General features: G+C 44.3%; 3 protein-coding genes across 5 annotated transcripts in view; all 3 read right to left on the bottom strand.

Moving 5' to 3' along the window:
• LOC106568943 (homer protein homolog 3) overlaps positions 1-378 on the bottom strand; it is a 57860-nt gene extending 57482 nt beyond the window's left edge. The window contains exon 1 of the mRNA XM_014139805.3: positions 65-378. The gene's annotated coding sequence lies outside the window, so the exon portion shown is untranslated. The remainder of the gene's footprint in view (positions 1-64) is intronic.
• A 5576-nt stretch (positions 379-5954) lies between these two features.
• LOC106568944 (regulator of nonsense transcripts 1) lies at positions 5955-16858 on the bottom strand. Of its 3 annotated transcripts, none has more exons than XM_014139808.3 (23): positions 16451-16858; positions 15789-15925; positions 15536-15625; positions 15071-15238; positions 14768-14948; positions 14451-14612; positions 14246-14333; positions 13887-13985; positions 13593-13701; positions 13344-13503; positions 13120-13238; positions 12762-12926; positions 12389-12503; positions 12111-12254; positions 11573-11786; positions 11149-11266; positions 10869-11025; positions 10533-10675; positions 10151-10325; positions 9895-9976; positions 9403-9800; positions 9164-9283; positions 5955-9033 (listed from the first exon to the last, which is right to left on the bottom strand). In XM_014139808.3, the coding sequence occupies exons 1-22, from the start codon at positions 16616-16618 to the stop codon at positions 9167-9169; spliced, it is 3309 nt and encodes a 1102-aa protein (XP_013995283.1). In that variant the 5' UTR covers positions 16619-16858; the 3' UTR covers positions 5955-9033; positions 9164-9166. The 3 variants fall into 3 exon arrangements, with proteins under 3 accessions (XP_013995283.1, XP_013995284.1, XP_082816887.1); XM_014139809.3 differs by having other exon boundaries at positions 14249-14333; XM_082960761.1 differs by lacking the exons at positions 5955-9033; positions 9164-9283; positions 9895-9976 and having other exon boundaries at positions 9490-9800.
• Positions 16859-17255: 397 nt separating this feature from the next.
• Positions 17256-21781, bottom strand: pgpi (Pyroglutamyl-peptidase 1). Its single transcript, NM_001141847.1, has 5 exons — positions 21648-21781; positions 20621-20673; positions 20074-20190; positions 19563-19795; positions 17256-18058 (listed from the first exon to the last, which is right to left on the bottom strand). The coding sequence occupies exons 1-5, from the start codon at positions 21676-21678 to the stop codon at positions 17854-17856; spliced, it is 639 nt and encodes a 212-aa protein (NP_001135319.1). The 5' UTR covers positions 21679-21781; the 3' UTR covers positions 17256-17853.
• Between the last annotated feature and the right edge of the window lie 106 nt (positions 21782-21887).

Below are 21887 nucleotides of genomic sequence, written 5' to 3'. Positions count from 1 at the left end.
TACGGTGAACATTAGCTGTCAATACAATTCTATGCGCTCTGTCCCATCACTTGAAAAGGCTTACCACAACGTTGGACATCGATGCCATCACTAAACTGGAGCAACGTGTATCAGTTGCCACAGTCAGGGCGGTCAATCATGTGTATATTTCTCAGATTTTCTTCTCTTTGTCTGTACTTCAGTAACCTTGTTGTAGCGCAGTGCCCCGCGAAACTCTGCTTCTAGGCTATACTCCTCTTGACCGCTCAATGTGAGTCGCAAGCATGCAGTGTTATGCACTGGTAGGCTGCAAAGTATCGCTACTTTTTTATTGGTTACATTTCTTATCCCGTCAAGAACCTCGCGCGGTGCAGCGCTTCATGGTAACGATTTCCTACAGTTGTGTTCACAACCAGTCTATATACCACCACCTGCTGGTTCCAGTTTGGTGGTGGGACAAATTCCATTTCATTTTACAGTGACAAAACTCGTGCTGTAAACTACTTAATTGTTGACCATTAGCAAATAAATATGGCCTACTTAACACTAATTTCGGTCATATAGTATTTCATTTTCACATATCTCACATTAAAACAAATTCCTTAAGCCTTGTGTGGTGTTGGGGACTGTGTGACCCATTTTCAAAGTTGACTAAAATAAAAATTATACAATTCATAATTTTTTCAACCTGAGACTCATTGGCCTTGCCTCATTTTCTGTAAAATAACACATTTTTATTGAGTGCACACTGTGTACAAAACACATTTATATTACATATGTGGTATTCAGGTCCACTGGACCCAAGGGTAATAAAAGTGTGTAAAAGTGTGTGTAGGTGAAAACAAGTAAAAACGAAACAAAAAGGTTTGCTGTGTCCCTTCACTGTCTTCCTCCTCCCTGGACCTGCTGTTTCAACATAGCACCAAGAACCTGTCTGTCTCCCTGCCTGTCTCCAGCTTTTCTCGCACTCTTTACCCTTGGTAGTGGGTAATGTCTTGCAGGATCCTGCACAATGTTATTACAATACCTTATTTCAATAAAACATTTTTGACAACATATCGAAATTATGTATTTTCCCACACTCTACCCCAGCCAGGTGCAGATTGGGGGAGGGACACAAATAAATTGCTTTGCATGTGTGGCTCCTTACCACAATCAATCAGTATGGCAAAAATAATCTCTGCTCAGAGGGCCTTAGAAATATTTTTTGCAGAGAGAGAAGCTGGTGTGGAAGGAGCGTCCTTCCTCTTTGGAAGATGAAAAATCTTCCAAATATGAGGATCATGTCTCTGTCAATTCGGAGTCTGACAGTGAGTTGGAAGGAGAGGATGAGACTGACCCTCAGCCTGCCCAGGACCAGCCCGTCAGCAACCAGATCATCAGCAGCCTGAAGGAGGAGAAATATAGATGTAAAAAAAATTGTGAAATTGAATAGTCTTCTTGCTCAAGGAATGAGCCACCCCGCATGGCTGCCAATGTGATAAGGATGCAACCAGGACCAACGCGGATGGAGGTTACTCATATGCAGGTTTTAGTCTTCTTTTGAACTGTTCATCCCAGACACCATCCAGAAAATCATTCTAGATTACACTAATTTGGAGGGAAGGCGTGTTATTGGGGAGAGATGGACCAAACTCATTTACAAGCATACTTTAGGGTTCTTATCCTTGTTGGTGTTTTCAGATCCAATGCGGAATCCACAGAATCCGTGTGGGATGCAGAAACTGGAAGATAAGTTTTCCATGCAACGTCTCTGGAAAACTTCCACATTATTTCCAGGATTATCCGCTTCGATAACCGAGACACCAGACCAGCTCATATAACGCGCTCATTTGTCATTTGGATAATGCTGAACCCAGATTGGGACAGAGGGAAGCTCCAGAGGAGACGGCTTTCTTGAGGAGCTGGGCAAGGCATTGGTACGACCTAAAATCCAAGGACCCCAGCTTCTGCAGCCATTGTGAGGAGGATTCATGAGGAGGATGCTGATGCCCCATCCGCCTGACCCACAGAACCAACAACTCCAATACCGGAAGTAAGTAATGTTTCGTGTGTGTGTCTGACTCTCCTACCTTGGTCTGCTGTAACTACAGTTGAAGTCGTAAGTTTACATACATCTTAGCCAAACACATTTAAACTCAGTTTTTCACAACTCCTGACATTTAATCCTAGTAAAAATTCCCTGTCTTAGGTCAGTTAGGATCACCACTTTATTTTAAGAATGTGAAATGTCAGAAAAATAGTAGAGAATGATTTATTTCAGCTTTTGTTTCTTTCATCACATTCCCAGTGGGCCAGAAGTTTACATACACTCAATTAGTATTTGGTAGCATTTCCTTTAAATTGCTTACCTTGGGTCAAACGTTTCAGGTAGCCTTCCACAAGCTTCCCACAATAAATTGGGTGAATTTTGGCCCATTCCTCCTGACAGAGCTGGTGTAACTGAGTCAGGTTTGTAGGCCTCCTTGCTCACACACGCTTTTTGAGTTCTGCCCATACATTTTCTATAGGATTGTAGTCAGGGCTTTGTGATGGCCACTCCAATTCCTTGACTTTGTTGTCCTTTTGCCACAACTTTGGAAGTATGTTTACGGTCATTGTCCATTTGGAAGACCCATTTGCAACAAAGCTTCAACTTCCTGACTGATGTCTTGAGATGTTGCTTCGATGTATCCATATAATTTTCCTGCCTCATGATGAAATCTGTTTTGTGAAGTGCACCAGTCCCTGGTGTTCTTCGGCTTGCAAGCCTCCCTCTTTTTCCTCCAAACATAACGATGGTCATTATGGTCAAACAGTTCTATTTTTGTTTCATCAGACCAGAAAAGTACAATCGTTGTCCCCATGTGTAGTTGCAAACCGTAGTCTGGCTTTTTTATGGCGGTTTTGGAGCAGTGGCCTCTTCCTTGCTGAGCGGCCTTTCAGGTTATGTCGATATAGGACTCGTTTTACTGTGGATATAAATACACTGCTCAAAAAAATAGATGGAACACTTAAACAACACATCCTAGATCTGAATGAAAGAAATAATCTTATTAAATACTTTTTTCTTTACATAGTTGAATGTGCTGACAACAAATTCACACAAAAATAATCAATGGAAATCCAATTTATCAACCCATGGAGGTCTGGATTTGGAGTCACACTCTAAAGTAAAGTGGAAAATCACACTACAGGCTTATCCAACTTTGATGTAATGTCCTTAAAACAAGTCAAAATGAGTCTCAGTAGTGTGTGTGGCCTCCACGTGCCTGTATGACCTCCCTACAACGCCTGGGCATGCTCCTGATGAGGTGGTGGATGGTCTCCTGAGGGATCTCCTCCCAGACCTAGACTAAAGCATCCGCCAACTCCTGGACAGTCTGTGGTGCAACGTGGCGTTGGTGGATGGAGCGAGACATGATGTCCCAGATGTGCTCAATTGGATTCAGGTCTGGGGAACGGGCGGGCCAGTCCATAGCATCAATGCCTTCCTCTTGCAGGAACTGCTGACACACTCCAGCCACATGAGGTCTAGCATTGTCTTGCATTAGGAGGAACCCAGGGCCAACCGCACCAGCATATGGTCTCACAAGGGATCTGAGGATCTCATCTCGGTACCTAATGGCAGTCAGGCTACCTCTGGCGAGCACATGGAGGGCTGTGCGGCCCCCCAAAGAAATGCCACCCCACACCATGACTGACCCACCGCCAAACCGGTCATGCTGGAGAATGTTGCAGGCAGCAGAATGTTCTCCACGGCGTCTCCAGACTCTGTCACGTCTGTCACGTGCTCAGTGTGAACCTGCTTTCATCTGTGAAGAGCACAGGGCGCCAGTGGCGAATTTGCCAATCTTGGTGTTCTCTGGCAAATGCCAAACGTCCTGCACGGTGTTGGGCTGTAAGCACAACCCCCACCTGTGGACGTCGGGCCCTCATACCACCCTCATGGAGTCTGTTTCTGACCGTTTGAGCAGACACATGCACATTTGTGGCCTGCTGGAGGTCATTTTGCAGGGCTCTGGCAGTGCTCCTCCTGCTCCTCCTTGCACAAAGGCGGAGGTAGCGGTCCTGCTGCTGGGTTGTTGCCCTCCTACGGCCTCCTCCACGTCTCCTGATGTACTGGCCTGTCTCCTGGTAGCGCCTCCATGCTCTGGACACTACGCTGACAGACACAGCAAACCTTCTTGCCACAGCTCGCATTGATGTGCCATCCTGGATGAGCTGCACTACCTGCGCCACTTGTGTGGGTTGTAGACTCCGTCTCATGCTACCGCTAGAGTGAAAGCACCGCCAGCAGTCAAAAGTGACCAAAACATCAGCCAGGAAGCATAGGAACTGAGAAGTGGTCTATGGTCACCACCTGCTGAACCACTCCTTTATTGGGGGTGTCTTGCTTATTGCCTATAATTTCCACCTGTTGTCTATTCCATTTGCACAACAGCATGTGAAATGTATTGTCAATCAGTGTTGCTTCCTAAGTGGACAGTTTGATTTCACAGAAGTGTGATTGACTTGGAGTTACATTGTGTTGTTTAAGTGTTCCCTTTATTTTTTTGAGCAGTATACTTTTGTACCCGTTTCTTCCAGCATCTTCACAAGATCCATGCTGTTGTTCTGGGATTGATTTGCACTTCTCCACAAAAGTACGTTCATCTCTAGGAGACAGAACGTGTCTCCTTCCTGAGCGGTATGACGGCTGCATGGCCCCATGGTGTTTATAAGTGCGTACTATTGTTTGTACAGATGAACGTGGTACCTTCAGGCATTTGGAAATTGCTCCCAAAGATGAACCAGACTTGTCGAGGTCTACAATTTTTTATCTGAGGTCTTGGCTGATTTTTGGTTTTCCCATGATGTCAAGTAAAGAGGTACTGAGTTTGAAGGTAGGCCTTGAAATACATCCACAGGTACACATCCAATTGACTCAAATGATATCAATTAGCCTATCAGAAGCTTTTAAAGCCATGATATCATTTTCTGGAATTTTCCAAGCTGTTTAAAGGCACAGTCAACTTAGTGTATGTAAACGTCTGACCCACTGGAAATGTGATACAGTGAATTATAAGTGAAATAATATATCTGTAAACAATTGTTGGAAAAATTACTTGTGTCATGCACAAAGTAAGATGTCCTAACCGACTTGGCAAAACTATAGTTTGTTAAGAAATTTGTGGAGTGGTTGAAAAACGAGTTTTAATGACTCCAACCTAAGTGTATGTAAACTTCCGACTACAACTGTATATATGTGAGTGAGTGAGATGTTAGTAAAATTCCTGAGCTAAGTGTTTTCATCATTCTAGATTGCAGCCAGTAGCAACAAGAAGCAGCGCTGCAATGTGTGTGGACCCAAGGACAGGAAGACACAGTACACATGCATCAAGTGCAAGAAATACATATGCAACACACACAGTAAAACTCTGTCCCTCACGTGGTGTAGAAGGGCCTTCATTTGTGGTGTAGACCGGCCTTAATTTGTGTTCAATGGGGCTCATTTATCATTTCCATTAAATACAAAAACTTGTCCTTCCAATTTGTTCAGTTCAAAAGCAATAAACATTAGTGATGAAAACCTTGTTTCATTTATATTTGTTAAAGATAAACATGATTTATTCCACCCGTCATGATTATCATTGATTTGTTAACCAAAATAAATGTGCGCTTTTATTGATAAATGTGATCTAGCAGCGGTAAATATGAACCCTGTCTGCTGTCTATATCGCTTGTAATTGATAAGGCAACATCTAAGTATTAAGTACTTTTACACAAATTGTTATGGTCCATCAGACCCGCAAACATTAACACCACACAAGGGTTTACAACGATAGACTAACGAGGACACAATTATGAAGTCCACATGTAGGCCTAAGCTTGAGATTTGTGGTTCCGCAATTACCTATGGGGCCCAGATGTCAAGTCTATAAAGCTCAGTGCTAGTAGCAGTTGAGTTAATCATAATTCCACTGATTGTTTAAAAGAAGTTAAATCACTTAAAATGAACGGAAAGAAGCAACCTTTATTTTTCAAAGATTTTACAAGGATGATATTTCAGTGAGCGACAAAGAACTACATTCATATTCAAACAATTTCCACAGAGAAAGAAATATCACTTCAACACAAAACCCCCTCAGAGGCAAATAATACTAAGATCAGACAGGTGGGGGGGGGGGGGGGGCTATTTTATGTCCTAATTGAAGGTTCTTTGCATTCCAAATTCCCTGTACCTCATGGGGCACTCAAAAGTGGTGTTTTGTTTGCTCATCTTCAAATACAGTTCAAAAGGACCATTTGCTGATATTTAATCTACTTGAATTTCAACCCTCTGCATTTAGTTGTAGCAACATTTCCTTTCTCTTCAGTAGTTCCCCCTTTGAAATTATAGGTTGATTTCATAAAGGAACAACAAAAGTACATGAATGTTTAGTGATGAAACCTGCCAATTGATGTGTTCTATTGAATGGCACATACACAGATTGTCAGATAGGGATAGTTGTCACGGGAAAATAACACATTTTCATAATTTATCTGAGGGAAGTGGTTAATGTCTATAAGATACAGATATCAGATATTTTGGTAAGTACAAACATTTAGTCAGAATTGCTGGCATCTTATTCATCTTTCCACAGGTGTTCATAACAGACTGTTTAACCACGTCACAAGCATACAACTATGACTTCTGAAAATCGTAGCCTCTCACGACTCAGCAAAATTACATAGAAAAATGTCAAATGATAATTATCACAAGCATGGAAGGAAGGGTACCATAATTACTGAGTGATGGTTACACACATTTCATAATATCAGAGTGAAAGATCTCAGACCTAAAACGAACATGGCAGCAGCGCTAGACTTGGGCAGGAGCTCACCGGAGCGGACACCCAGCACGTAAAATGTTCTACTGCTTGAACTGCTGTACCTCTTATAGAATATTAGCTCAAAAGTATTGTGGAGTCCTGCTAGGCTTGGGCATTATACCATATACCAGGATACTTCAAAATACAGACAGTATGATTTTCAATACTGCCCACAGTATGGGGGAGGGGTTATTATTATTTTGAAATAACACCCCTTTGGTGGACTTCCGGTAATACCGTATACCCCAGTATGGTACAGAAACTGTAAGAAAATCTGGATACCGCCCAACCCTAGCACCTGCACACAAAATGAGTACCGGCACCTATTTCAGTCCAAGTCAAGTACTGCATGGCAGGGAAGTGACAGAAGTAGGACTTACTACTTTACACGTGGGAAACTTTACCATCCATGATACAAATTACATCAACGTCGTTTCTCTACGTGTGACAGGGTAGGCCTACTGCATGTTTGAAGATGTAAGTATTGGCGGTTTCATCAAAACTAAAGGACATTCAAAGGACAAAGTCAAATGTCAACTTCAACTGGAAAAATACAGTTCACGCAATCTACCACGTCGCCCAACATTTTTTAAAGGGGGCAAGATGTGGTGGGGGCTAGACAAAATCTACACCACGCCCTTTAAATGGGCACTCAATAAAAACTACCTGTCTCTACAACACCAACGTGGACCAAAATGAGTTCTCGTCCTCTGGCACACAGACAGAAACGCCTCCCATCTGTCAAGGAACTCATCAAGGTATGGCCAGATATGACATCATTTTTTTCAGATGTAGTTCATAACATTCATTTCAGTTATCTTTTTCATATGGGGCCAATGATAGCCAGCACTGAATACCTACATTTAGTAGGTGCCAGACGCTTCCCAACCTTCCTTTGTAGTCAGTTATACTTCCAAGACTTCCACAGTCTTATCTCTGTAGTATTCACACGCTTCATGTCTATAACCTCTCTGAACCTATATTCATGTTCCCATGTGAAGCGCCTCTTATCTGAAGCTAGGCTAATCATCACCAATAAAAAGAAAACATGATTTAATACAGAATTTCATGTTTAAACTTAGGGCTCTAGGGGCTCTTCATGTTAGGGCTCTTCATGTTTAAACTTAGGGCTCTATAACTCCCCCCCCCCACTGTGGGTTAATGAATTGTAGCCGTGGAAAAGATATCTGCATCCTACAAGCGCTTTCATGTCTGTGGAGCTGTGATGCTTTTTAAACTAATAATCTGGATGTCATTTAGAAGATCAAGTGATAGCTGCTTCATTCGATTACAATAGGTTGGTTATGGTATTCTTTTTAAACTCTCTTTTTTATGTGCTACAGAACAATACACTTAGCAGAAAAAAAAAATGAAAACTTGTCTCGCAAACTACCACTTCGGATCTCGAGACAATGTCTTCCTTTAATAGTTTCCAAGAGCCATTCCACCACTTTTCCTTAGTAGACCACCTTGAGAAAGACCCAAGCGGGAAGCCAGCGAAATTCACAAGCTTCTTATTTCAGAACCTCTGTGACAACAGACTTCGTGGAGAAAACTTTCCAACTCAAAGCTGAAAAAGATGAACGGTCAGAACCCTTGCACCATTTGATTCCGTTTGAGATATTCCACCACGACCTCTTGGTCCTCTCCTCTCTCAAACATGTTCAAATGCAGAGCACGGTTCAACTTTGAGGTTAGAAATTTTCCCAAATCGACTGACTGCTTTTTTTCCCCCTCTGGCTGGCAGGAGACGGTTTTGTGGATTGAGCTTGAAGGGTTGTTTTAGAACTCCTCTTCTCAGTCTCTCTGCTCCAAGAGCAAGGAACTCAGCCAACTAACTGGTGGTCCCGGGAGGCGGGGAGACGTGACTCCTGTGTCCCCCAAGAGGATCCACAACCTTCGTCCCTCAAATCATCACCGAAGGTCCCGTCTCTCCGACGGCGCTACTTCCGACGTATGCTGCTTCTCCATGTCTCCGTGTGCGAGCAGGGCCTTCTCTCTCCCTCCCTCTCGCTCTCTCGTCCTGTCCAGCTCAACCCCCATTTTGCTCTCACTCTTGTGATTGGTTGGTTTCTCTCGGTCTCTCTCCTGTTGCTTTCACACAGTGGTGCTTCAGTTGTAGCAGTGGAAAACGGGTATCCATGTTTCTTTTTTTGATTTTACCCAGATTAAAATGCAGGCGAACTAAGCTCAGCACAGGCTTAGCTCCTTTTCCCACAACCTAAGAGTAAAATAAAAACAAAGATAATTGTAATACCCTGATACTTACTCCAAATAACATCTTACAGTAACTGTTGGCTTAGCTCATAGAATGTACAGTGCAATAAGTTCACAGATAACTGCTGTCTTACACTCTAGTACTGGGACAATCCAGTCACACCATGTTGATAGGCTCGTTCACCCTGGTAGGTGGAGTCTTGGGAGAGGGCCACGTCAATCTGGGACTTGAACTCATCGCCAAGGTAGCTGTCCTGTAAGGAAAAAAAACAAAGGAGAAGTGTTTAGCCTGCTGATTTTCATGCCTGTATGTCTATGTCAGACCAATAAAGTCTGCTAAACAATGAATATGTAAATGGTACTGCTGACTTACCTGGGAGAGTTCAGGCTGGGACAGGCCAGGCTGGCTCATCTGGGAGGGCTGGCTCATGGTGATGTAACCCTGGGTGAGAGGTCCCTGGGAGAAGGGCTGGGAGCCCAGGTCCTGGCTGGCCTGGCTGCCACTCATGTGGCCGTGCTGCCCGTTGCCCCCGCCATGGCTCGCCATACCACGGCTCCTCTGGCGCCCGCCTCGTGCCCCTCCGCCCGCCTTACCCTTCATACCTCCGCCACGGCCTGCTTGGGGGCCGTTGACCTGGCCCAGGTAGCCTGGCGGGGGCATGGGGGGCATGACCAGGTTGAAGGGGATGGGGATGTTCAAAGAGGCCATGGGGCCTGGGCCAATCATGCCGATCTGGTCGTGGGTCTGGAAGTACATGTTGGATGTACGTGCTGAAGGGAGGGGGGGAAAAAAAGAGAACATTTTTAGACAACGGCAAAACAAGTACAAAGACACACAAGTTTACAGTTTGACGTCGCCTCTCACCAGTGCTGCTGCGGTCATACACAGATCCAGGAATAAGAGCTTCCCTGGCATCATACATGGCTGTGCTCATGAAACGGCCCCCCTGAAGAACCCACACATAGGAAAAAAAAAAAAAACACTTCACTAAGTCGAAACAGAAGCTGACGCACATCTTTTATAACGGTGTACCGTCTACATTAAAGTAAATCGGGGAAAACACCACCACGTAAACATGTACAGACACACGCGCGCGTTCAAGGGGCCGGACAAGACTCACAGGGTTGACGGCGTTGACCAGCTTGCGAGGCTTGCTGAACTGCATGAGGCTCTCCCTCAGGTTGTTGAGGGGTCCCTCAACCAGAACCTTCTGCTCCTTGTAGTAGTTGAGCAGGTGGTTCCACAGAGGCTGCTTGGACAGGGCCTTGGGGTTGCCCACGATGATAACCCCATACCTACACACACACGGCACAGTTCCTTTACTGTCAGAGTAATGATCATTTGTGAATCCTCACAGCAAAACGTTGACATAACACCAAAGAAACATTCAAATAGTCTTGCAAAAGTTATCTAAAAAAAAAAAGACAGGAAGATAAGATGTTTCAAATTATCTGTTGAGCATCAGGAGACAGAGGGACTGCACAAGTCCTGGTGTTATTTACCTGGCTCTGGTGAGAGCCACGTTGAGACGTCGTGGGTCGTTGAGGAAGCCGATGCCCTGGTGCTCGTTGGCTCTGACACAGGACAGGATGATGAAGTCCTTCTCTCTGCCCTGGAAGGCATCGACACTGGCTATCTCCACCTCCTGGGGACAGCCAAGAGCCAGAGAAACTATGAACTAGTACTGTTCCAATCACCATCTGGCATCCATTTAAAAACAGTAAAAGGTAGCCATTTTTTTTTTAAGTCACTGCAGAAAGCACTACACAGACTTGCGTGCCACAGTGGCGTGCCATTGTTTTACGTTCTTTCTCCCTAACCCTGTGAGCATGCTGTACCTGGTAGAGCTTGGTGTGGAGGGAGCCACTGAACTGCATGTATTGCACCAGGTAGGACCTCTGGCCCTCGTAGGGGGTGATGATGCCTATCTGGTCAGGCTTGGCCCCGGCCTTGAGCAGCCTGGTGGTGATCTTCTCCACGTTGGAAGCCTCAGTCCTGTACACAGAGAGAAAGAGAGAAGAAAAGCTTATTCACCCCCCCAAAAAAATAATAACACTTTTTATGAATGAAGTCTGTCTGTCTGGTCAAAAATGACAAATGCTTCCATTTGTCAAATACCTGTTTAGATAGGAGGTTCCGGAGCTTGCGATTTCCTCCTGGCCCTGGGTCACATAGAAGAACATGGGTTTGTCTGGCTGTGGCCACTGGAAGTCAAAGCCTTTCTTGATGCGGTCAGCTGTATAAATAAAAGAAAGGCGTCAAAATGGGGAGAGCTAGTACCAGTGACATGTTTTAGCTTTGTTTTCGGTGTTTTCCACATTGTGCAAACTTAGTAAAACTTGCTGTTATAAAGCAATACATGATCGTTCTGTTTTCTTGGTCTTTTGAGACAGATTATGTAAACTACCCATCTAGTTAGTAGACACCAGGGAGTCCATTCCCCGCTTGATGGCCAAGCACATCAGCAGAACAAGCTAACCCTAACCTCTGTTTCTGAGGGTTCTACACACTGGCCCCGAACCCTTCTCCCTCAGCGACTTACCCGCGGTGACTCCGTTCTGCAGGGAGCCCTCGTAGAAGATGTTGGAGGGGAAGGCGCTGAGGGCTGGGTGCATACGGTACTGGACCTGCAGACGGATGGGCCTGATGCCCAGCACCACCAGACGCTCAAACAGGGACTGGGACAGGCCCGCCTTGGCTGCCTTCTTACACATCACTACTGGACCCAGCTGGCAGTGGTCTCCCACCAGAATCAGCTGGAGAGAAACAGACAGAAGAATCCTAGATTTAGTATGAACAGAAAGGTGATTCCAATTCAAATCTAATGTCGTGTGGTTTGGGAACTAGTATTGGGTGTAGGTAGCGTGCCTCACTCAGTGTTCTGCACCTGCAACAATGTCGAATTCAACCAAGCACAGACACCTGCAGGCAATAAACGGCACTACACGTTTCCATCAGCAACAACTTTTGATAAACATTCTGTACGAAAAACAGAGAGAAGTTTGGGCCTGTCATTGAACTAAGTGACTGGGCATCATTTTTCTTAGAGGTTTGAGATTTCTTAAGAGACTGAGACGTACCTGTTTGGCCCCCAGTATGACAGGCACCATGCACTCGGGCTCAGTGGCCTGCGTGCTCTCATCAATGAGGATGGAGCGGAACTGCATCTTGGCCAGGCGTGGGTCTCCTGCCCCCACACAGGTACAGCAGATCACATCAGCATTCTGAGGAGCAGAGATGGGAGTGAAGGGAGACGTGGTCAGTGATAATCAACTTGAAGTAGATATTTATTCACAGTGGTATTAAGACATTTGTAGGACTTTGTTTTAAGGGAGTGTGGAAAAGGAGCAGGCGTTACCGTGAGTAGTTCCCTCTCGGCGGTGCGCTTCAGGGCCCTGTAGCGCTTCTCATCAGAGGAGGACAGCTCCCCAGTCTCGTCCTTCAGCTGCTGCAGCTTCTGAAGCTCTGGTATACTGCACACAGATACAGCAAAAACACAAACTGAAAACCCAGTGCTCTTTACTGTGCTGAAATGATGTAGCCTATAATGAAGGCTAACGTGCAGAAAAGCTGTAAGAGAGGAAAGACCTCGGGGACATGACCTGCGCATAAATGCTTTCAAACTGAGGCAACTCTCGTGGCCCATAGCCAAGTTCTCAAGTGGAATCGATCCTTTGTCACTAGTTAACAGGACACCTGATGAGATAAAGAAACCATTCCTCCCAGGTTACCTGTCCATGTTGCGGATCTGGTTGTGCAGAGCCAGGAAGGACACAGGGGAGTCGATGGCCTCTCTGCTCTTGGCACAGAGCCTCACCACCTTCAGGCCCGACATGTGGATCTTCTCAGTGAGCTGGTCCACCGCGATGTTGCTGGGAGCGCACACCAGCACTGGCCTGAGGACACACAAACGCAAATGGTGTTAGGGATGGATAAAAGGTGCTTTTATTAACCTAATGGTTGGTCAACTGAGAACAATGTGTCATTTGCAGTGATGACCTCTACCAATACTAATGTAGCCACTCTTGTAGTGAAAGTTATTTACTAAGTACTGTATATGGTGTTCCCTATTAAGTGAGCACATCTTACCCGTTGCCCTGTCTGGCCAGGTGGTAGACTACAGTGGCAGAGGTGACCGTTTTCCCCGTGCCAGGGGGGCCCTGGATGAGACTGAGAGGACGCTGCAGCACGGTCTTCACAGCATACACCTACGTGACGACACACGACATTGGCATCTGACAAACTGTCAGCGAACGTGATCAAAGGAATAACTAAAATCTACTCATAGATTTCTGTCGACGATAAACACCCACCTGTGAGTGGTTGAGGTCAGGCAGGCCCTGGGCGGTGAAGCGTTTGGGCAGTTGACACTTGATGACCACGTCCTCCACCTCGTGACCCAGCAGCTTGTGGTAGATGTACCCGGACACAGAGGTCTCGTCCACGGCAAAGGTCTTCAGGGCGCTCTGCATCCTGGAGGAAAGTTGAAACAAGTCCCCGTGTCAAGCAAGCTGAGCCCGACCCATTGCGTCACATCTTGATTTGTGTCAGAAGATTCCTACCTGTCAAAAGAGGTGGACTTCCACACAAAGTCAACCTGGAAGTTATGTGGTACTTCCACAGGAGCCCCAGCACTGCTCCTCAACTCGATGGCTATCTCGTCACCATAGTCTATTAGGGAAGGATTAAGGACTACACACCACAAAACCTTACACCTATTCATCCCAGAGACTAATGTGGCGCTATTGAGAGGATAACGCCAAACAAAGAAACAATTCTGTAAATCAATTGTGCAGCAAACAAGATGCTGAAGAGTAAAAGGTAGCAACGTTACAGCCTAGCAATGAAAAGGATACTGTCTGGGACTTTGATGACATGTCCAATACCCTTCCAGAGTGGGGCAAGGTCTCCCTTGTACCTCAGGCAAATCTCATCACCCTGCATCAGGCGCATGTCTACAGAAATACAGAGAATGAAAAGAGGGAAAGAAAGGGAAAGGGAATTAGCTTATGAAAGGCACAATACAAAATTGATAGATTTTAGAACATTCATCATACAAAAATGTAATCGTACATGCACACACACACACATTCAGACTTAGACTATAAGACAGGCCAGCATGCGCGTCAGGGAGAATGCGAGGGGAGGTTGTGGCCGGAATGGAATGGACATGGACCACGTGACGTTGATGGAGATGAACAAAAAAAAGAATTACCACCTGAGTCCGTCTTGGGAAGGCTGAAATAAGCAATCCGCTTTTTATTGAGTCCCAGGTCCCACCTGACAGTTATATTGTCTTGGGTCTGTGAAACAAACAGACGAGAGAGCAATCAATCAAACATGTAAAACCAAAACTGCCTTTACATCCAAAAGCAGGAAGAGCTAGCCTGAACAGTCCAGCAGAACACAGTTGATATTACCTGGGACTCTTTGAGTTTCTTATCGTAGTCGGCCTCCAGTTTGACCAGGGGGCCAAATATGTTCTGGTACTGGTAGGCATCCTCATAGCGCAGCAGCACGTGCTGAGGCTCCTCGTCCACGCCGGGCTTCTCAAGGTCCTCCAGAGTGGCTGTGGGGTTTTCCTGAAGACACCGAGGCAGACAGATACAGTCAAACAACAAACACTAAAAGAGTGCTGCTCTATAATTGGCTTTTATATCAAAAGGACCAAAGTAGTAGGCCACTGGCCTATAGTAAATTGCTGGCTAACTTATGCTAAATAAGGCATCTTATAAACCTTCCAGAGCTCCTCCAGCTTATTTATCTGCTGGGCGGTGATCTGGCGGGCCCGAAGCTGCTCCTGCTCTGAGGGGATCTTCACCAGCCAGGAGAGGAAGCAGCGGTCCTGGATCAGCGGCTGCCACTGGGAGCTGTCCCAGTTGATGTCTTTCAGACTGCTCTGACTGGCACATGGCTGCCTGCATTACCAAAACACACACATTACATCTATCAATGCACTATTACAAAATCTGATGGCATCTGATCATTGTGATACAGAACGGTATAAAGAAGGTTAACAAACACCATAGACCTGCTTTACCTGCAAAGCAGTACCACCACAGAGTCTGCCTTGGCGGGGATGAACCCCAGGAGGAAGACGTTGCGACAGCCACAGTTGTAGCACTCCAGCACAGTCTCCCCCAGAGGACCGTCCTTGTGCAGAGTCACCTCCTTGGACTTTGCTCTGACCAGGTGGTTCACAATGTGACTGAGACGGAAGATGAGAGAAAAGGCACGAAAATGTATGCACTCACTACCGTAAGTTGCTCTGAATAAGAGCGTCTGCTAAATGACTCAAATGTAAATTGTGAAATGTAGGTATATCATCATTTCAGGTAAATGTCTTTCTGACCCATGTTAAAAGGGTAGAAGTCAATTCAGTCTCCATTTGCATCACATTTCTACTTCATGTGCGCAGCCTCCCACATCGAGTAGAGGGCATTTAGCTAAGTACACCACAGATGGAAGGTCAACAACCGCCAGTTGTTTGGTCTTTGAAGCCTACCTGCCAGACGTATTGCCTCGTCCATTGCAAAACCACTTCTTGCTGGTGTTGCAATACACAACGCATGCCGGATCGTGAATGCCACAGTAACTGGGCGAGAAGGAAAAAAATAACACAATGACAACTTTAATATTGGTGTTTAGGGCAAGGTCAAGTCGGATAAAACAAGCTATCAATACTTCAAAACTTTTTTTTCTCTTCTCTTCTTTTTGTTATCTGTCCGACAGAACTAAAAAGTATTTCTGAACATTACCTGCATGCATGGACTGGGAGATCTTTAGTATAATAGGAGTCCTCCTCCTCTTCTTCAAAGTTCAACTCTGCAAGGAGTTGACTTGCTTTTACAACAGAGTCTTCCCCATTCTGCAGAACTCCATCAGGCCCATTCACCTGGAGAATAACGTGGACATTTAAAGACACTGGCAAAATAATGTAAATAACCTGGAAAAGGACACGCCACCACAAATAAAAAGGTTTTAGCTACAAGTGCATTTGACAGCTAGTTAGCTAACTTGTTATTAAATGCACTTGCTGTAGCAAACTCGCAGCAGCTAGCTAGTAACGTAAATGCCTACTATCTAAAGCATGCCAACTACCTGTTGTGACTGTCATGCAGATACAGGGTACAGTCATGTCTACCTTATCAAGAAAATGAGACTGCTCGTCAAATAATCCTGGTGTCCATCTCAGAACGCATATTAACTAATGTTAGCATGCTAAATCATTATGTAAACATTCTGGCTAAGCTAATTCGTTAGCCAGCTGCGTGGCCTGTGGGGCAGATGCATGTGTTTTCTATGTAGCTCGACAGCTAGCTATGCTAACCTAGCAGCTTCTGCTAACTGCAAGATCCATATTAAGGACGCCGTTAGCAAGCTAGTTTGCCACAAAACAGGCAACAATTATTCCACGAACCTGGTTGTCCAACTGACTCTGCGTCTGGCCTGTTTGAGTCTGGCTCGGTAGGGTAAAATCTGTGAACTCATATTCCGAACCCTGGGTATCTGCTCCAAGCAAGTCGGCTTCCTCGGTGTCCAGGAACGTGAGAGTCTGCGAGCTCGGCCCGTACGCCTCAACACTCATGTTCTCCACCAACAGTGATATTTCAGAATTATATTTTAGGTACAGTAGCTAACTCAGCAATGTGTAGATATCCCTGCCAAGAGTGTACTTGAACAAATATCGAAAAACCTGCGCAAGTGAATAAAGAACTGACAAGACACGGGATCGAGAGCCTCAACTCCCACTCGAAATAATGACGTAACACCTTCTACCGCAGGAACAAATGCATAGAGCACAGGAGTGTCCATGACGTTTACACAAAAGTCAATATTTTTCACCATCCTTGATTAGGCCCACTGTACAGTCCACTGAGCTTTATGGTACAGTCAGAAATGGTTTAGCACCAGGGCTTACCCTTCCTGATAATATTATGTCAGATGACATTCAATTGAATGTTTTTCATTTGCAATAGATGTCATGAAGTACAGCAAGTACTGTACTACCGTATACACTACAGCAATAGTTATTTTGTGAATTTCTTACAAAAATACAGAAAAGGCTAACTCTGACATTAGTGATTTAATCACAGCATTAGACCTGTTCCATATTCTGAAGTAGAGAATACAGATACCGAACACAAGATAAAAAATGTCATATCATTATTCATCACATTATAAATATTGATTGTATAAGCAATAAATTACCTGAGATATTAACACATGATTGAGGTACATTTATCAAAGAAAACACTGTTTCCTCCTTATATTGTACACTATAGTAATATACAGATATTGTACAATTTCACAACAAATATTAAATGACACGACAAAGGGGGAGCTGGAGCTGACCCAATAAACGGCACACTACATTAACCATTATGTCAAAGCGAGAGTGATTGGTGAGGTGAATAAGGAACTAAAAGGGGAACTATTTAAAATAGTGAGAAGCAGCCAATAGTATAGCTGTCAGGAGGACGTGGCTTAAAAGCACACGTCCGTGCACACTGGATATACAAAGATGTTAATGTCATCTACAGCACCGTTCATTGGACCATTACTCTGTTTGTGAAATGCAGTCAAATATCTATACCCAGAGCCATACATATACTATCCATAGATAGAGCCATGGCTCTGCCTATGTTTATTCACATACTCTTCCTTTCTCTAGTTTCTACAACAGGGGAGTGCCGATGCCCCTCTCTTCAGCTAACGCTCCCCAGACTACCATGGGTAGATGCTGATGATGTTTAAGTGCTTGATCTGTCCATTGAGGACAGCAGAAGTGAGTTGAGGACAAAGGTCACCGGAAGTCTTTCTTTAGTGAGCGTGCTGATGGCTGCAGTGGTGGTGGTCATCATCCTCGGCTTGACCCACAAGCTCCAGCATCTCCCCCACTATGGCCTGCAAGGCTCTGCCTAGGTCCTGGGCATTGTAAGGCTTCCCCAGAGGAGGAACGTGCACAAACGCTGACCTGCCCTTCCCCAGGTACAGTGACGTGTAGTAGGTGTAGTCACATAGGTATCTGACAGGGACAAAGGTTGAGTTAGGGTAAGAGAGACAAAAAGAGGCATTAGCTTTTATCAGAATCAATGGATTTGCCATTCAGGTGAATGGGATTTCTGAAGCGGAAACTAATATTAGAAATTCAGATTATAAAAGGCATACACCACCCAAACTATGACATAACACTATCTTATCAATACCTAAAAAGTATACTACAATTACAGATTTGGATGTTCATAGATAGAATACATTTGTAATTTGAGTAAACTATCCCTTTAATGGAGTTTCATTGAAAAAGAGTAAGGGATCATAAATAGTGCTGTATTTTTTTATTTCACCTTTATTTAACCAGGTAGGCCAGTTGAGAACAAGTTCTCATTTACAACTGTGACCTGGCCAAGATAAAGCAAAGCAGTGCGACAAAAACAACAGAGTTTCACATAAATAAACGTACAGTCAATAACACAAAAGGAAAAAATATATAAAAATCGATGTACAGTGTCTGCAAATGTAGAAGAGTAGGAAGGTAGGCAATAAATAGGCCCTAGAGGCGAAAATACTTACAATTTAGCATTAACACTGGAGTGATAGATGTGCAGATGATGATGTGCAGGTAGAGACACTGGGGTGCAAAAGGGTAAGTAAAAAATATGGGGATGAGGCAGTCGGGTGTGCTAAACTGCTCTGACAGCTGATGCTTAAAGTTAGAGAGGGAGATATAAGACTCCAGCTTCAGAGATTTTTGCAATTCGTTCCAGTCATTTGCAGCAGAGAACTGGAAGGAAAGGCAGCCAAAGGAAGTGTTGGCTTTGGGGATGACCAGTGCAATATACCTGCTGGAGCGCGTGCTACGGGTGGGTGTTACTATGGTGACCAGTGAGCTGAGATAAGAAAGGGCCTTCACCTAGCAAAGACTTATAGATGACCTGGAGCCAGTGGGTTTGGCGACGGATATGTAGTGAGGGCCAGCCAACGAAAGCATACAGGTCGCAGTGGTGGGTAGTATGTGGGGCTTTGGTGACAAAACGGATGGCACTGTGATAGAATACATCCAGTTTGCTGAGTAGAGTGTTGGGGGCTATTTTGTAAATTACATCGCCGAAGTCAAGGCCCGTAGGATAGTCAGTTTTACGAGGGTATGTTTGGCAGCATGAGTGAAGGGGGCTTTGTTGCGAAATTGGAAGCCGATTCAAGATTTAATTTTGGATTGGAGATGCTTAATGTGAGTCTGGAAGGAGAGTTTACAGTTTAACCAGACACCTAGGTATTTGTAGTTGTCCACATATTCTAGGTCAGAACCGTCCAGAGTAGTTATGCTTGTCGGGCGGGAGGGTACGGGCAGCAATCAGTTGAAGAGCATGCACTTGGTTTTACGAGCACATAAAAGCAGTTGGAGGCCACGGAAGGAGTGTTGTATGGCGTTGAAGCTTGTTTGGAGATATGTTAGCACAGTGTCCGAAGAAGGCCCAGATGTATACAGTATGATTAGTTGATTGAAAGTAGGAGTCGAGCACATCACTCACCGGCCTGCGTCCTTTGATACTGACACTGCCACACCCAGCCTTGAGGAGTTGACCCTCTTGCATACCAGGTCCATGTCTATGACTGAATTGATGCATTCAGGGCCCCCCTCCATACAGCACTGAGAGTCCGGACAGAAGCTGCAGTTGTCCACCCGCTTGTAGCCGTGGTTGTGGCCACATTTCTCCAGGGTGACCGTGGTGGCTATGCCAGAGACTCCGACATGGACCACCAACTGTTGACCAGCGGAGAAGAGGATGTGTGGGGTGGGGGTTGTTAGCGGGAATTTAAAGAGATTATTGTATTCACTGTAACATGAGCTACTGAGTAATATCAATAAAGACAATAAATTATGTCATTATGTTTACATCATACAGTAGAAATAGCCTACAGTATGTCATACAGTAAGTGTGCAGACTGTGCACCTAGACACTACGTCAGGGCTTTTATACCATAAATAACTATAAAGTGAGGAACAACACTTGGACTCTTGCTATAATTTATTTTGGCTACCTGTGGCTGGTGCTGTTTCCATAGATATGGAAGCAGACTTTGAACTGCCTGGTACTCCACTGGCACCTCACAGACGTGCAGATCCACATTCTGAGCCAAGCCTAACCTCTCCAGTTCCTGTACACAGAGGAAACAGGAAGGGTGTGAGAAACCACAAACCCAAGTTTATTTGCTAAAGCTTTATTATACCTCTTGAATTATTTATTGTGCATCATTGTTTTAAAACCTGTTGATTTTATACCTGTGTAGTGTGTCATAACACTAATAACTGTAGTAACAACATTCACACATTGTTAAATAGGTATTAGTGCTATTCTTTATTCCACTTGTGTAATAAAGAAAAACGCTAAACTCCATTACTAAATTACATTTAATGTTATACAATTATGTTACTAAATAATAACAGTGTTAGTGTGTAATTACTAAATGACATTTCATGTGGTACAATTTTGCGACTAAATAATAGCAGTGTTACTACTCATGTACAAGTGTAATCAATGTAAGTTGTTACCAATAAGCACCATGCAGAACACTCAAACTCACGTACCTGTACTGCCACCCAGCTAGCATTGATGGTGTGATCTCCAAAAGGTTCAAACCCTAAAAAAAAAATATAGATGATATTGATAGCCTTTTAAAGTCATCGCATAGCAACACCAGTATACCCCAATGCCGTCCGGAAACACTGTTTTTATAGCTGGCTGCTTTATCACTCTAGGCCTATGTAAATAAGAGTGACAAGACTCTTCATTCATAGTCTAAAGGTTAGATCAAGTTAAATATTATCCATTACAACAGCTGACACGTACAGTCAATTGTCAAACAATATATGCCAATCAGTGCATGGGTTTTATAGATGAGATGACACTATAGGCTGCTATAATTTTCATTTTAGTTGTATAGGAGAAGAGCACACTAAAGACCAGACTTCTTGTCAATACGAATGTAGCCTGCATAATTCACTGGAGTATCACAACGCAACAATGTATCCATGAATGACTGAATGGCTACATTGCCGCCTCTGTCTTGATATGCTTGTTATTGGTTGGTTTGCTCTTCTGCTTCATCACAAATCATAGATTTCAACCTGACAGATAGCCGATTACATGGAGTTGAGCGAGAACTAGTGTGGGCGGACCGGAGCTTCGAAGTCACATAAGACGACGTTTTTTATTTTAAAAACGACTGATATCAGCACCCAAAGAATAGCCCGCAATTAGACACGACATTGTTCTGTGTAATTGCGGGCTATTCTTCAGGTGCTTGAAATCATTTTAATTTGGCGTCGGAGCTCCAGTCAGGCCACACTAGTCGACGCTCAACTCCATTGTAAATCGCAGAGTTGAGTTTCGTCGGCTACCAGACAGACATTTCCTGAATGGAAGATGATAATATTGTACAGTAGTTTAAAAATAATTTAGTTTTCAAGGTGTAGAAACACAACACTATAGGCTAAAGTCATTCAAACCTAAAATTGTTATTCTTATGGCTCAAATAGTGCAGGCAACTAATTTCAATCAACAGTTTAGTGAAAACTGACAGCAAACTATCAGCAATTTACATAAATTAATTACCTGTCACTATTACCGTGCTTTTAGTCGCCATAATTTGTGAGTTATTGTAAATTCTGCAAAGATGTCATCAATTATTTCTTAACGCCGTTGAGTTGAGAATTCCGCCTCGATTCTCTTTCGCTATCTTATGACTCGTTATTTTGCAGGAGCTCAAGCGTTCTCGTTCTTTCTTCGACGCTTTGACAACACTATATACCTCAACATCCAGCCGTCTATCGCCATCTACTGTAATGGCATGCA

This window comes from Salmo salar, chromosome 14, assembly GCF_965601325.2.
Source record: "Salmo salar chromosome 14, fSalSal1, whole genome shotgun sequence".
Classification (NCBI taxonomy): Eukaryota; Metazoa; Chordata; class Actinopteri; order Salmoniformes; family Salmonidae; genus Salmo; species Salmo salar.
Note: the sequence above shows the minus strand (reverse complement) of the source record. Positions and strands in the feature narration are given on the sequence as shown.

What these genes read in the sequence shown, in the direction of transcription:
- LOC106568944 (XM_014139808.3), bottom strand. Translation starts at nt 16,618, where the DNA reads ATGAGTGTTGAGGCGTACGGGCCGAGCTCGCAGACTCTCACGTTCCTG. An exon ending in CTCCCAGTCCATGCATGCAG is followed by an intron (nt 15,626 to 15,788) that starts GTAATGTTCAGA and finishes CTTCTCGCCCAG; the next exon opens with TTACTGTGGCATTCACGATC. An exon ending in TGGTCAACGCCGTCAACCCT is followed by an intron (nt 9,977 to 10,150) that starts GTGAGTCTTGTC and finishes TGGGTTCTTCAG; the next exon opens with GGGGGCCGTTTCATGAGCAC.
- pgpi (NM_001141847.1), bottom strand. Translation starts at nt 21,678, where the DNA reads ATGGCGACTAAAAGCACGGTAATAGTGACAG. An exon ending in AAGCACGGTAATAGTGACAG is followed by an intron (nt 20,674 to 21,647) that starts GTAATTAATTTA and finishes TTTTTTTTTTAG; the next exon opens with GGTTTGAACCTTTTGGAGAT. An exon ending in GGAAACAGCACCAGCCACAG is followed by an intron (nt 19,796 to 20,073) that starts GTAGCCAAAATA and finishes GCTGGTCAACAG; the next exon opens with TTGGTGGTCCATGTCGGAGT.